This window comes from Hippocampus comes, unplaced genomic scaffold (genome assembly GCF_001891065.2).
Source record: "Hippocampus comes isolate QL1 unplaced genomic scaffold, H_comes_QL1_v1.1 scaffold37, whole genome shotgun sequence".
Lineage (NCBI taxonomy): Eukaryota > Metazoa > Chordata > Actinopteri > Syngnathiformes > Syngnathidae > Hippocampus > Hippocampus comes.
In genome coordinates this window covers 163,787-180,536 of record NW_017805535.1, presented here as the reverse complement: position 1 = coordinate 180,536, position 16,750 = coordinate 163,787, and the positions used below count along the sequence as shown (strand labels likewise).

Genomic DNA, 16,750 nt, shown 5'->3' with positions numbered 1-16,750 from the left:
TGTTTTTTTTTTTTTTTTTTTTTTTTTTTTACAAAAGCATGGCAAAACTCTGAACAAGACTGTTCATTCACATGAAATGTACAAACCTTTTGAAATAATTGGCCTCAGTCTCATTTCGCAGCGCAAATGAACACACACCATATTCAAGCACATTTTCATATTGGAACAATGATTTCACAATTTTTAAAAAATGCAGTATTCCGTTATCATGTCCATTGTGTCTCAAGACCAGTAGCATGCAACGTTTCTGAACGACCACTAGCGTTTCTTAAAAGGTCTTTTTCACAGCAATCATTTTGACAGTGTCTGACAGCGAGAGTAGGACAAATACATGAGCATTAAAAACAAATTAAAAAAAACAAACAAATGTAACCAACACAGGAATTAAACATGGATATGCACTGCAAATCGGCCAATGTTAAAAGTTCCAATAACACAACTTAGTAATCAAATAGTGTCGCCTCGGCCGTCAGAGATGTTCAATAAAACTGCATGATATGTTATTAAAATGGGGTGTCACCTGCTGCATATTTTGAAGTTCATTGGTAAGAGTCGAGACAATTTTCTTCAGCATCATGATCCTCCGCGCTTTCAAGACGGAATCAGACTTCCCAAGGGAAGGAAAAACTCTCACATTGTGGCATTTGATGGGAAAAAAAATCCTCATAATTTGGTTTCCACTTGAGTTTTCCTGTTTCATATTTCAACAGATTACATTAATGAGCCAATCGTTCACATGAGGCACTTGGCCAATCATGGGGTGCGTTCGTTAATACGCAGAGAAGACTCCATACATTTAGGGGAAAATTGAGAATCGAGTGCAGTTTTCTGACATCAAATGACGTTAATCGATCTGAAGACTGTTTTGCCTTATAAGGCGCAATATTTGAGTGAAGAAATATTTTGATTGCACATGGATTTTTGGAGGGAGGGGAATTGTAGCGACATGTCTGACATTTGCAACAAAATAAAACCTATAAAAATCACTCACATATTCAGCAAGTTACGAGGTTTTAAAGTGTGCTCATGCCTACGTCTCAATAAAAATGAATGAAGTTCTTGCGAGTCCGGTGAATGAAAGCTTTCTTCCAGTTCAACTTTACTTCCGGGTCACAGAACTTGTGGCAGATATCTGACATGAAAGATCCAAATCGCCAGTTATCAGTTTTTTCCATTTGCACACAACCTCAGAAATTGAAAAAGGAGTCGTTTTCCTTTTTTTCTGTTTGTTTGTTTTTGGGAATGAATGCTTTTGTCAGTGGTCATTTTTTTTCTTTCCCATTTTGTTGTGAAAATAATAAATAAACGAAAGATACACGGATCAAAGTGGCCCAAAAAGTATGCAAAACCACTCAACATTCGAACAGCCATTAGGTAGAGAGTGTAAATACATGATGAAACTTTCGGTGAACCACCTTATTATCAAAGTGCGGTGCCACTATCCTGGGTGAAAAATACTTTGGAACCGAATACCAGAATGGAATGTTTGTATGTGTATATATTCTTGAAATGAATAGTGGGTTTTTGAAATGAAATGAACATTGAAAAATCAACACATTTTTACACACTGTCCCTTTAAGGTTGTGAGGCCTGGGTTACTTTGAGCCACACTGCATAGTGTTGACATGAACACTCATTAGTGTTCATCTAAACATTCAGAAGTATCATGATTACTGCAATATCAACACTATATTTTGCTGTTACACTCTACTGGATGTTGAAGATTGAACATGTTTGTAGATGTTACACTTGTCAATGTGGATGCTTATCATACTTCACCAGTGTTAAAATGAACACCTGAGGTGTTGAATTAACGCCAGCAGATTTGCAGTGTGGACTTCACTTATCTAATGCTTTCAGTGTAGCGTGAGCTCATTGTACACCGATAAGGCCTCAAAGTCTTGCTGAAGGACTCAAGTACTTCGACTGCGAATCAAACCTCCACCTGATCCATCTGTCAAGGTCACAATGCGTCAGGATGGCATCAACTGGAACTGCCCAACCACAGCTCATAATCATCTACAATTTATTTACATACAATTTTTTTGTCCACTTTTGCTCAGAGCCTGTCCTGAGTGACATTCGTATTCATATATGGTCATTGAGGAATTTCTAAAATAACACAATTGATATTTTACGACTATGCTCATCATTATATGGCGTGCATCTGCATATATACACACACACACACATACATATACATCTTTGAGCTTATTACAGAGGGTGTTGCTGCTCTGGCCGACCTCGGCTCGAACTTCCGGTGACTTGGCCTGACGGGATAGCGTGTCGCCAATGAAAACTAGCTTGTGTGCGCTAAGGATGACAAGCTTGCTGTGAGCCACAAAGATCTTGGGCAGCTGATTGGAGTTGACGGCAGTAAAAAAGGCATCGATAGCATTGTTAATGGTTGTGAAGTTCTGCTCAGACTGCTCGAGGTAGAAAAGCAGAAGTTGTCGGTCGGCGTGGCACAACTTGGAGGAGACATTTTTCGTCAGCGTGTTGCCTGGTGGGTGAATCAACGATGGAATCCACCCAGTCATGTCATTGTTGATCGGTCGACTCACTTCCTGCTCTAGTCGTTCAAACTGTTTGATCTGTTAGAGTATAAGGGGAGAGTGTGATAGTTAATTACAACATTTAAACTAAATTCGGGTTTGCAATGATTGCAAACAACACACAATTTAAAATAGCAATCACACGCCAGATGAGAGAATGCAGACCCCTTTCCTCAATACTGCACCACAAATACAGTGCCGGCAAAAAGGACTGGCTCCCTTCCTGATGACTGATATCCATAAACTTTAATATTTCACAAAAGTGAACTTTCTAAATGGGTGGGATGAGTGTGTTGGGAGGGAACAAACCTTTCTGACCCTTTGTGGAGAAGAAATTAAAACAAACGCAAAGGCTCATCTTACATTTGCCAAGAAACATCTTTGATGAACACCAAAACCTTTAGAGAAATATTCTGTGTCCTGATGACAAAAAAAGTTGAACTTTTGAGCACTCGGTTAACATTTTTAAAAATGACATCAGTCAAATATGTTGGGGGCAGTGTAATGCTCTGGTTCTGCTTTGCTCTTTCAGGGCCTGGATGGCTTGCTGTGATTAATGGGGCAGAGAATTCTGCTGCCATCACCATTTGCAAACACTTGATTTTAATGATTGCTGGCAAGGGTGGCACAACCAGTCACTCAGGTCATACTTTTTCACATATGTTTGGATCGCTCCTTGTTAAGTATTATAAACTTTAGATAATGCACTTCACCATATATTTACATAGGATATCTTGTGAGAGATATTTAAATATGATCTGATGCTCTGAAACATGTACCGTATTTTCCACACTAAAAGGCGCACCTAAACCGCATAAGGGTTTTAAAAGCTCACAGCGCGCCTTAAAATCCAATGCACCTTGTGTATGGTTATTACGGTAATATTTCGACCCCAAAATGGCTCCTTGCTAGAGACATGCTTACAACGCAGAGTTCAAACTTAAGGCGATCGGGTTACGCAGTTGAACACGGAAATAGAGCAGCCGCAAGAGAGTTCAATGTTATAACTTGTTGGTTAAGTGAACTGTGTCGCTGCTTTATTAAATAAGTTTTACTGACATCAGATCGTTCTGTAGCAACGGCACTCAACAGTTAAGCTAGCTTAGCTGTTTCGTTTGTTCAAAGCTTCTTTGATCTGTGACGTGGGTTGCGTGGGCGCTGATTGGTTGAACCACGTGCGTATGTGCTTGCGCTCATGCGCGCACAGCAGAGAGCAGCGGACTATGGACTGCTGAGGCGCACTTCACTCGTGGCGTTGCTATAGTTCTGTTGGTGTTTCCTTGAGCGTAGCTCCATCTAGTGGATGCACTGTAGATTGCGTTTTATAGTGCGGTGCGTCCAATATATGAAAAAAAATTACAAAATAGGCCATTCATTGAAGGTGCGCCTCATAATCCAGTGCGCCTTTTCGTGCGGAAAATACGGTACTTGGCTTTTTTTTCCGATACCTGTGTTGCCTTTATTTTGTTATTTTGTTTCTGACTTGACTTTAATTTTTGGATTCAAGCAAAGGAATCCCTGTTTTGTCAGAATTTGGCGGGGCGTAGCTCTCCAACTCCTGTTCTGATTGACCCCGAATTTAAGATTTAGTGTTGTGCCACCACCATCAACAATTACAGAAGGTTTCATTAAAATCAAAATCTGCTTGGTTGATTTGGCATGGAACGACTCTATTCAGTTGTTCAACTGCAAAGGGGGACAATGTTATTTTCTTGACCCAGGTGTTACATAAATAAAAAGATGTGTGGATATTTGGCCATTTCAAAGAGGTCTCACACACACGCACCTGTTGCTGCTCCAACTGTGTCTTGTTTTTGATGATGCTGCCTTTCTCCATCAGTTGTCTTTGGCTCTTCTCAAACTCTTCCTTACCCTGACAAAATAACACAAAGACCCCGTATTTTAGTGGTCAAACGGTTGAGTGTTGAATGTTCAATGTTCCATTCATGGTTGATTTAATATGTGTGATAATATAAATGTTAATGAATGAGAAGTGTGAGGCGCATCGTGCCGTGTTTATTAACACTCCTCATTTGTCATTGAAGCTAAGGGTGTTTTATTGTTTTTCATGTAATAGTTTCACATGGGTTAATGTTTGTAAAAGTTTTTTTGTCCTCCAAAATCTCTTTGCACTGAACATTCTTTTAGTCATTTTACTTCTTAAAATTTCTTGACTTTCATTTTAAATGTCTGTTAACAAATGCTTTAAAATGATGTATGTTTTTAAGAGGCACATTGAGTTATATTGTGTATGAAATGCACTCATAAATAAAGCTGCCTCGCCTTAAATTCTGTATGTTGAATGTCAAGGCATTATGATCATTGTAAGCTGATTAAAATGGTGAGAAATCTCCAATTACTAGCAGTAAGTTCACACATCTCGACCTGTATTTGTCCACTTGTGTCAAACTGTGTGTAATGCAATGATCATGTCTGTACCTGTAGATGCACATAGTCATAATCCTCCATCCATCCTTCCTCGGTGGTCTCATAGGGTGTGTCAACACCTCCCTCTTCCTCTGCAGCAGCAAACTTCGGGGGCGAGGGTAAAGGTCGCGACTGAATGTTTACTCGCTCTCCCGCTTGATAGCTCCCACTTTCTGATCCTGCCACGTGGGAGCTAATCCCTCCTGGCAATGGAGGAAGCGGTAACTGTTGCTGGTGACTGCGTTTGAAGAGCAACGAGGCATTGCCGTGGAGAAAGGAAGCCAGCTGTTTGGCGTCATCTGGGATTCCACGCACTGTCATTATTAGCTGATCTAAGACATCCCCACCTGGTTGTGGTTTGGCAAGTTCTGTATGCAACCAAGAAATGGCATCTAAACTTTGAGTCTGCGCAATTAAACTCTGAAAGACCTCCTCCAATTTGCCCACCTGTCGGCCCAATTTGGTCTGCAGGGAGCGGTCGGTGGCCTGGCCCGCATTTGTTACGGCACCCCGGGAAAATTCGAGAAAGTCCCGGAGAGTGAAACACACCCGGTCAGCGGCCTGGTGAATGGCCGGAAGATTCCCCTCCAGGTTATCCGGGCTTCGCCAGTTGCTCGTGATGAATGACATCATGACGGAGACACTTAACTCAACGGCTTGTTGAAGGCGGGAAAGGCGCTCCATGGCCGGGTCCAGGTCTAACAGAAGGGGTTTTCCAGTAAATGGGGCAGGAGATGATGAGAACAGCTCATTGTCGGTGACAGGGAGCATGTCCAAGGATGAAGCCGAGTTGTTGCTCAGTGTGCTCCCTGTGCTGGAGGCCGAGAGCCGCTTGAATGCCCTGTGCAGCTCCTCACCTGGCAATTGGGCATCACGGACGACCTGAAATTCATAACCAGGTTTAAGTGTCTTTACACAAATTGACTGATTGACTGGAGTCAAGATACTGCTCAGCGCGGTAATCTCTGTAATAGAATGAGGAATGTGTAGACCAGGGTGGCCAATGATTTGAATTGCTAACCGTTGTTTTCCCTGTGAGCCCTTACTCAACGTGACGGTACCAAATACCAGGCAGGCAACACAATCTGGAGCTGAACACGCTCAAAACGGTAGAGATGATCGTGGACTTCAGAAAACATCCAAAGCTGCCCTTCAAATGATCCAACTGCCCTGCATCAACCATCAAGACCTTCAAGTTCCTGAGAACCACAGCCTCCCAGGACATGAAGTGGGAGGGCAACATTAACTCCTTCCTGAACAAGGCCCAGCAGAGGATGTACTTCCTGAGGATGCTGAGGAAGCAGGGCCTGCCGCAGGAGCTGCTGAGACAGTTCTACACAGCAGCCATCAAATCAGTCCTGTGTTCCTCCATCAGAGTCCGGTTTGGGACCGCCGCAAGAAAAGGACAAAATCCGACTGCATTCCACTTAACTGGAATACTTCCTCATAACGTCTTCAGTTTAAAAAATGGTATCAATAAATAAATACATCATTTTAAAAAAATGGCGCAGACAACTTTACATAGCACATCAATTAATCATTTGCTGTTCACTCTCTTCACTGAAGCAATGCCCTCCACTATATACAGGCACTTTGCAATGTTTTTTTTTTAATTGTGTCCACACAGTTGGGGGAATGTGCTAACCCACAGTGTCAAAGTCAAGGCCCGAGGGCCAGATCTGGCCCGCCACATCATTTTTTGTGGCCCGCGAAAGCAAATCAAGCATGTCAAGTTCCATGATGCTTGATAAAGTCGGAACCAAAACTTCATTTTGTCATGTGTAATCCACAATAACAGTTATTATTCTTGACTTCTGATTTTAAGACTAGTTATTCATCAATTTGTTGTGCGCTGTGTAATATGTGGAGGGGATTCAACATTTATATGGTTTCCCAAAATTCATAACGGCCCTCCAAGGGAAACCCGCGACAAAAATGAGTGCTCCATGCTTCAGGAGGGTCGATTTTGCAACTCTAAACTCGGGCAGATCTTGTACAGTGAGAGGGCACCAAGGTCATTATAGTGAACGAAATGGAAAAGAAAAAATAACTTTTTGTTCACAAAATAAAAACAAATGCTTTTGGGGGAAAAAAAATAACAATGAATTGAAACTATAGTACAACTTGCGTTTATAAAACTAACTAGAATTACGGTGAAAATGTCGTTTGTTTTCATCTTTGTCAATTAATACATTTAAAACACACACACACACACACACACACACACACACACACACACACACACACACACACACACACGCACACGCACACGCACAGACCTCTGCTCCATGAGCTTTTGGAGTTGATTTTAAATATATAGGAAGGTCAAAACAGTCGTTTGAGAATTGTAGGTCACTAGAATTCACAATACTTCCTTTAAAACAAAAACTAATAAAAGCTCATCTAAAATGAAGTATTTTTGGAAAAATATAAACACGAATAAAAACGATTAAACTTCTCTCAAAACTAATGAAAACTAACTGAATACATCACTGTATAATTAAAAAAACGACAAACTATGATAACTTTGGAGGGGACACATTCATGTCGAAGGGCACGTTCACTGACGAACAATATGTATACCATAACCCTCAACCTAAGTAAGCTCGTGTCTGTGCGCCAGCGACCCTGAACAGATAAGCGGTGGAGAAAGTTGCTGGCCAGGTCTGTGCATCTCCTACCTGTGGCGGGACATCGTAGATATTTGTGCATTCGCTCTCTCCTCGCTCCTCTTGCTCTCTTGGGATGTCATAAACATCCAGGGGAGGTTGCCCTCCATGGTGCACGCGAGCTGGAAAATTGTAGATTTCCTCGGCCAGCTGGCTAACTTTATCTCTTCCTCTGTGTTTTTTGGTGAGCGTAGGGGGTGGCACATCGTAGACATCTTCATCGTGCATTACATTTGGTTTGTGATCATCATTCGGACTGCTATACATGTACTGCCCAGGAAGAGTGGAGGCTTGCGGTTTCTTGTTGGACAAATGGGAGGGCACATCATAGGTCTCCTCTTTTATTAGATGAGCGACAGAAACTTCTTTACTGACTGTGGGTGGGAAATCATAAACCTGGAAAAATGAGAGAATATCTTTGAGAATCATTCAATTCATCATTGTCAAATTTCTAACTTTCATGGGTGTCCAGAAAAAAAAATCTCTGCTTTTCCAACATTAATGACAGCGAAACAGGTTGTTGCGCAATCTTTTGATGCAATAACTGATATCGAACATTGATTGTGGATTTGGGCTTCGAGTCTAGCCTATACTAGAGAGTCTCGCAGTGGTCGGCGCAAGCAATAAAATAAGTTGAAAATGAGTGACGTATTACCTTACAACCCAATGTAATGAGGAGATGGTAAAACGGTGTCAAAATGTGAATACCGCCCTAACTCTAGTACAGCAGTATCTCACAAAAAAGTGAGAGTGCACTACTCACATTTTTATTTTCATGTGACAACATTGAAGAAATTGCTCTTTGCGACAAACCCAGTTCACGTGAAGTTGTGACGTCATATGAAGCATGAATAAAAACAGAATACAATGATTTGGAAATGTTAAACCTATTTTTAATCGAATGCACTCCAAAGACAAGATATTTAATGTTCAAACAGATGAACTTTGTTGTACAGTATCAACAAATCCATCCAAATCCATCCATCCATTATCTGATCCACTTATCCTCTCGAGGATCGCACATACATACACATTAGTTTCATATTTTTCAAGAAAATGGGGATCCTAAAGCTCCAAAACTTGACGTGACAGAGAGAAACTGCAATCTATTTTGAATCACGCAACCAAAAATTTGTTAAAAACAGCTGCGAGACCTTGCTCAACAAAAATTGTGTTCCCCAGTGTGCAGTTTGTGTAACAGTGTAAATTTACCATCTCCTAAAAATAACACACAGCACGTAACGTCTTAACCGCTGCCAACAAAAATGAGTACATCCTTACAGTAAAAATGTCACAATTGGGCCAATTTTTCAATTTGCTGTACTTGGTGTCATGAGACTCATTAGTTTTACTCGGTCTTTTCTGACCTGCCGAGCAAGTGTGCTAAATTTAAAAACCTTATGGTGAAGAAGTCAATGAGGTGAGGATCTGAAAAAAAACAAAAACAAAACAACTGTTGCAGTTCATAAAGATGGCTTTGGCCAAGATCCTGGAACTGAACTGCAACACAGTGGCCAAGAGCACAAAGCGTTTTAACAGGACAGTTTCCACCCAGAACAAGCTTCACCGTGGTCCACCAAAGGAGTGCGGTCCACATCTCAGCGTTTTATCGATCATCCAGTGGTTGTCTTTGGAAAACAGACATTATGAGTGCTGCCAGCATTGCTGCAGAGATTGAAGGGGTGGAGGGTCAGCCTATCAGTGCCGAGATGTGCTACACACTGCATCAAATTGGTCTGGGATGAAGCGTCCTGAAAAGAATGCCCACAAACAGCTTGGTGGGATACAAGCATACGAAGGACAATGTTGACTGGAAGCATTTCCTGTGGTCTGATGAGACCAAGATGAAATTATCCTGTTCAGATTGTGTGCGTGTGAGATGGCAAAGAGGTGAGGAGTACAAAGCAAATGTGTCTTTCCAACAGTTAAGCATAGTGGTGGGAGTGTCAAGGTCTGAGGCTGCACGATTCCTGCCGCCACTTGGGAGCACAGTTCACTGAGGTAACCATGCATGCCAAAAATAAAGGAACCGTGACACACTGAAGCAGAGCATGATCCCCCTCACTTCAGAAAACTGGGCCACAGGGCAGGATTAAATCATGATGATGACCCCAAACACACCTCCAAGATGACCCCTGCCTTGCTCAAAAAGCTCAGGGTGAAGGGGATGGACTGGTCAATCATGCCTCACAATCTAAATCATGTTGTGCAACTGGAGGGTAAACTCAAACAGAAGGTGGAGGAGCACAAGATCTTTCACATCGACCACGTGATATCATCATACGATACAATCCATTTATTTGTATCGCACTTTCACAACAACTGCAGCTGTAACAATTTGCGCTTTCCAGAAGATTTAACATGGGTGAATGGAAGATGATTTCATACCCAAGAGGGTTAATTAAGGCAGCACTAGAAATTACAAGTGGCCACAATAAACTATTGACATTTGGGCACAATTTGGACATTTTGATTTAGAGCTGAAATCACTTTTGTTCCCAGGAGTTTCGACGTTTACGGTGTGTTATAACATATTTAGAAAAATGTGTGAAGTAATAAATAAATTAAACAACTATTTAAACGAATAAAAGAACGCATGAATGAATACATGTATTTGTGTCACGTGTTGTGTAGGTGCTCTCAGTTTCTTTCAATTGGGTGCTGATTCAGAGATGCAGGGGATGCACGGACGGGTAAGTCTGTAAAGGGTTGTCGCTCCATGGCCGGACTTGCTGTTCTGTTGTCTGTTGCGCGACCGACCATCACTGATGGTCGGTCGCCCAACAAACAAGTGCGAGACAGAGGTCGCACTGCAGAGATGGCTGTATTTATGGCACTTGATCCCTAAGCTCGTTAAACTCAACTTAAGATGTTTATTTTCCGTTAACTATGTACTATATGGGCTCTGTTCTCTCCTACACAGCCGTGTACTGCTTCGCACAAATGTTACTTCAGTATTTGTCTGTCAAAGCCACGTGCACACTCCAGCCGGAAATGGCTGATGAATATTCAGTACGAGGGCAGACTCTGGGCCATTTCATTGGGTCACTGTGATGTGTTCGGTAAAAGATGTGATGAGACTATGGGTAAATCTATTGACGGCTTGAAGCTCATCAGTAAAAATTGAGAACTAAATTGTGTCACATTAAAAGCAATAGGGTTCAAAGTTTTGGGAAATAGTAGTGTCTTATAGTCCGGAAAACACGGTAAGTATAAACTGACCTGTGTGTGGAATATGTCACGGGTGGGAGGCACATCATATACATCCTGCTGGGTTGAAAATTGATGCCTGAGTGGAACATCATACTGATCACGGTCTGGCTTCACTGTGTCATAGACATAGCCTCCTTGAGTAGCAGAAAGACCCTAATGAGAAAAAAAAAAAGATGTTTGAATGTGTCAATAGTCACAGTAATCACAAATTATTGGTGACAAAGGGTTTATAACACAGCCCAATAAATCGGAATTTTTTTTAGGTCGATGCCAATTCCAATATTTGACAAAGTAAAATTCTGATAACCGATTAATTAATTACAAAAATATATACATATAAAATGAATAAAATACCTTTTTTTCATCCCTTAACGCTTACAAAAATAATAATATGAATTACAGGCAGAACATTCGACTGTTTTACAATACATTGTGTTTGACTATCCAACTTAACAACAGAGAGAAAATCTGCAAAGTAGGCAGATTTTTCCATTTTTTTTAATTTCGTGGCGGGGGGGGGGTTGGGAATGGAAAATATTGCAAAGTCATATCGTCTTGTTTTGTAATATATTCTTGTAGTCAAAAAACAGATGGCATAGTCTACCGAAACATCTGTGCGGAGTATGGACTAGAAACCCCAAGGTCAAAATGGGAAACACCTCCGAAGGTGGTGGAGAATGACAGAGCGAAGATCCTGTGGGACTTCCAGATCCAGACTGACAAGATGGTAATGGCGAACCAACCAGATATCGTGATCATAGATAAAGGGCAGAGGAAAGCCGTTGTAGTGGATGTAGCGGTCCCAAGTGATGGAAACATCAGAAAGAAGGAACACGAGAAACTCGAGAAATACCAAGGGCTCAGAGAGGAGCTGGAGAGAGCCTGGAAGGTAAAGGTGGCAGTCGTGCCTGTGGTGGTCGGAGCACTCGGGGCAGTGACCCCCAAACTAGATGAGTGGTTGCAACAGATCCCGGGAACAACATCGGACATCTCAGTCCAGAAATGTGCAGTGCTGGGAACAGCAAGGATACTGCGCAGAACCCTCAAGCTTCCTGGCCTCTGGTAGAGGACCCGAGCTGAATGAGGGATGGACACCACCCGAGGGGGGTGAGACGAGGATTTTTTTTTTATATATTTTTTTTTTCTTTTACAAATTCAAGATATAAAAAAAACACATTTCTTAAAAACAGAAAAAAACGGATCCCTTCAATAAAATGTTTTAATTGTGCACAAAATGAACCAGCCAGTGATGGCCAAGCAGGCGTATCATAACTAATTGACATGTTGAGTCAGGTGTGCCTTGACCTCCATGGCAGAGGCTCCGTCGAACCCCTGAGACCGATTTACTGAACCCTTAGGGTTCGATCGAACCCAGGTTAAGAGCCACTCGAGTCCAGTGGTTGCCAGCCAAGTGCATGGCACACATACAAGGGACAAATGACCATTCCCCATATGGAAACCAAACTATTACACTACTGTAATGGTTGCATTGAATGGAAATCGCTGAGTCATGCCTCAAGAAAGAAACACTCGGATATTATGTTTGTAGTAACAGAGATAATCCAAGGTAAAGGACATCAGCTAGCGCTGTGTCAGTGTATGGAAGTAAATTTCACTCCTCTGAGATTTCAATGCCACTGACTTCGTGGCCTGTGCTCCCAAGTCAACGTGGCTCCATAGGCCCGAGGCTGGGACGGCGGTGTTGACGGTTAAACGGATACCTTCCCACACATCAAAATAACAGTATAAAAACTAATGGGTTGGATAGCACAATGGACGTTTTTATGTAATACTACGTATCCTGTCGTAATATGATCACACAGCCCTAGATTAGCGCAGGAAGTCACAGGTGCCTCTCACGCGCACTGCATTGCAGCACTGGGGCGAGATGGCTCGCTTCCGATTGTGAACATACATCTTAGACGAGCATATTAATTTTTGTTGTGAGTTAGAAACGAGATCACAGAGGGAGAGGGTGCAAAATAACGTTCATATACTAGCAATCAATTGAAAATTAATTTGAGGAATTTCCCTAAGACTGTTCAGAGAACCGTTACGGGTGGAGTAGGGCTGGATGAGTAAAGAAAAAAAATAATGACCCTCATTATTTTGATTGAGATTGAAATCACGATTATTTAAACAATTATTCATCGAATTAAAAACTTGGCCTTTATTCAACTACTAAAACTCAGCCACTCAAAAGTTATTGCCTCATGCCCATTTATCCCTGCACATTGAACACTCTATTGCAGGGGTGTCTAACTCAGGTCAGATCATCAGCAAGCTCTGCGGAACCCTGACATTGAACCTGTTCATTTGAATCAGGTGTGTTGCAACAGGGAGGGAGACTTGGAAAACATGCAGGACAGCGGCCCTCCAGGACCTGAGTTTGACACCCCTGCATCTATTCTTTTTGCCAAATCCAACATGACCTTGTAAATATGTGAAATTCAAGCCCCTTACATTTTCATTCTGCTTCATCCACACTTTTGATGCATTCCGTCTTTGCATACATTGAAGGCTTGATTAAGCATTACCCTTATCTCTTTATCATATTGATTTTATGTATTTTCAGTCTTGGGTCCTACTGGGCTAACCTGGGATTGTATTTCATGCCATGTGATGTGGAAATGTGTGTTGGGATGACAAAAAAATTCATTTTAATCTTTGTATCCTTGAATTTAGAGCAACGGAAATGTCTTGAATCCTTGAAAACTCAACTTTCAATATAACTTGAAAGGACAACAAGAAAATAAATTCGTAAGAAGGTAAATAAGAGTATTCTACAATAATAGCGATTGGAACAAAAACAAAAACTAATACCGGCTGTTCCTACATGTTTGGCCTCTGAATGAGAACAAAAGTTGTGCCTGAACTCTATTCATGCCTGTGTGTATGTTTTGCCAGTGTGTGTTTGACTATTCGTTATTTGTAGGACTACCCCTCCTGAAGTCGATGCTAATTCTCGCTAGCATGTGAATGGGATCCTACATTGCCTTCAGTGTTAGCGCTAGCGATGTTTTAAAAACGAAGCATGGTTTGTATTTAGATATGTAATGTGTGTAATTCTTTTTGTTGTGTGTTTAGTTTTACAGTATACTCCAACAGGGTGTCATTAAACACCTTAAAGGACGCTCAAAGATGGCAGAATTGCACACGCTGCATGTTTGCTACAGAAGCAACACGGTGCAATCGGGGTACTTTCAAAAGAACAGGAACATTAATCGTCTTGTTTCGATCATAATGTTTCAAGATCAAGATTAGCCAACATCATTATCACAATTTAAATTTCGATTAGTTATCCAGTCCAAGGGTGGAGCTCATTGATATTGCGGTTTCAAATTTCAGGCTTGTGGCTATTTTAGTACCGGGGCTCTGTACCCACCAGTACCCATATCTGACATTAGTTTTGGGTGAAGTCTGACTCCAGTTAGCGCTATTTTTTTATATACATTGAATGTTTTCACATCAAATTTTCATCCTTGTGTATTTTTTGTGTTTTCAGATTTGTGCTGTACACTATTCCATGGCCTCCTGCACTTGTCTCATCAGCCCCACAGCAAACTCGATTGTGCAGTGCCTTGCTTACCTTACCAGGTGTCTTGCTATCTTTCCAGGTGCTCTTTTCTAGAGAGGAAGGCACCTGGTACACATCCTTCCCAGCGCCTGGCAAAACTGAAGAAGCTGCCTGGGTAATCCCCTGGTTTAGCCCCAGACCTAAAGAAGGTGGCACCTGATAAACATCCTCCCCTGATACTTCACACTGAATCGGTGCTGGGGCCTTAACGCTCAGGTCTGTCTTGGCCTTAAGAGGTGGTCCACTTGGGCCAGAGGGAACATGATACAAAATTTGGGGATTGGGCTTGGGGCCATGCAATGGTGGAATCATGTAGATGGAATCAGATTTGGGCTGTGCTAGATTGGGCGTGGAGTAAACAGACTGCATTGGTGTGTATTGAGCTGGGGCTGGAGGTTGATTGAAATCACTCTGCGGGTGGAGGGGTCGCTGCATCTGGGAAGTGGGACACGATGACGCTGGATCTGTTGTGCTAGGACTTCCATGATCTTGCTGTTTGTCATACATGCCAACAAGAACCTTAAGACGGTTGCCAGGGACAATGCCTTGGCGACCATGAAGTGAACAAAGCCACCAGCCATCGAGTCCTTGCGTGTCACGTTCCAAGACGGTCAGGATGTCCCCCTTGCGGAAGGATAGTTCATCAGGAGATTCTGCAGCATTGTCATACAAAGCCTTGGCCAGCACATTCTGCAATACAGACGTAAAACAGATAGAGAATTTGAAATTGGAAATTTACATTTTCTATTGAATTAAACCTTTATAAAACATTACGATTCAATTCAAGGGATTACTTTTCAAAATCAAAATTGAGTAATTTTTCAGATTTTACAGCCAAAATGTTCTCAAGGAGATGAGGTTCAAGCTCAGACTGGTAGGTACTACTGCTACTGAAAACTACTTCAAGGCAGGGTTTTTTTAATCAGTTGATGAATTAGCTGTAGAAAGAGTAAAACTGGTATCAAAAAATAATAAGCAAGTCAAAAGGTCAAATCAGAAAGTCTCTTTTTTTGAACAACCTTTGGTAGAAAGTAAATAACTGAGATTTATGCTTAAGAACCGATTCGTGTCCTGCTGTGGACAAAAGTACAGTAAATACATGTTGGAGAGATGCCAGTCTGTACACCACAAAGTCTCAGTTCCAATTAACGGGAGTTTACTTGACCACCAGTAAAAGTGGTTTTGACTTCATTCTTCATTTCAAATATGAAATAAAAACACAAAGGGTTACAGGGGTTTTCTCAGCTCACAACATAGGTCTCTCCCTACAACAACGAGGGAACCAGAATTTGTCCATACATCAGAATGCGCCAAAATCTATCACTAACCTGATTTAACAAAGTAGTCAACATTTGTACGGTCATAATTACACAAGACAAATCAAAATACAAACGGTGGGGACCGACTGTGCCTCGTGTCATGTAACAATGTATTCTTATGCCAATATCTCTTTTTAAACAATAACTTTTTTTTTTTTTTTTGAGTTAAGCTGCGCTGCAGCCCTTGCCGCCCTTGCGGAAATACGTCCCAGGTATGTGGGACCATGCTCGTCCCTCCATGGAGATGGCCACATCAACAGGGACACACTGCTTCAGCGGCTCGACCGGGTGGGAGAGCCTTGTTTTGAAGGTTTCCTGACCCGGTCAGCTGTTTTTTAGACATGTCACAAGGAAGCAGTGACAGCTCAGGCGAAGGCTGAAGTGACAGGCAAAACTGTCAGCTTGGTCAGAGTTTTTTTTCCATTTCCAAGATTTCATTTCCAAGATGTTTTTATTCACAATTGCAAATCGTGAGGGTAAGGTACATAAAATAATGTTTCAACTCGGTAAAGGATTTACCTGTAATTGTCACTTCCACCACCACGATCGTGGCTCTTCAGTTTGGATATGCATTAGGGTGGTCCATTTTGGAAAAGTTTGTCGGATTCGTCGGGCCGGGTCGGAAATCTTGTCGATACTATGACACAAGGATGTGTGCAAAATTTTATTCCGATCGGATAATTTTATCCCGTCCCGCAGAGCGACCAAAGTTTCCCCTATGGAAAGAATGTTACGGGGCTGAATGGTAGTACGGTTTCTCCCGTACAGTAAGGATTTTGTTTTGCTCAGTTCGCACTTGCAATAATTCAAAGACGGAAGACAGGAACGCATGTATTGCAAAAAAGGCAACCGTGGTTATCCTTCAACACTGGTGAGATTGTTGGTCCATGTTAACTGGTCCATCTGTCTATCTGTCCATCTGTCTACATCGCGCGACTGTCTGGAAGTGATCCGATCCGTTTTGCATTTTTTTCAGGCCGGGAGTGGTGC

At 41.9% G+C, this 16,750-nt stretch overlaps 1 protein-coding gene across 1 annotated transcript in view; it reads right to left on the bottom strand.

Annotated features, from left to right (window-relative positions):
• The window catches only part of bcar1 (BCAR1 scaffold protein, Cas family member), a 47,785-nt gene that overhangs the window by 7,973 nt on the left and 23,062 nt on the right, over positions 1 to 16,750 (bottom strand). The window contains exons 2-7 of the mRNA XM_019878104.1: positions 14,454 to 15,131; positions 10,874 to 11,017; positions 7,664 to 8,047; positions 4,995 to 5,864; positions 4,342 to 4,428; positions 2,196 to 2,594 (exon numbers count right to left, since the gene is read on the bottom strand). Coding sequence (XP_019733663.1) covers positions 2,196 to 2,594; positions 4,342 to 4,428; positions 4,995 to 5,864; positions 7,664 to 8,047; positions 10,874 to 11,017; positions 14,454 to 15,131 — 2,562 coding nt within the window. The remainder of the gene's footprint in view (positions 1 to 2,195; positions 2,595 to 4,341; positions 4,429 to 4,994; positions 5,865 to 7,663; positions 8,048 to 10,873; positions 11,018 to 14,453; positions 15,132 to 16,750) is intronic.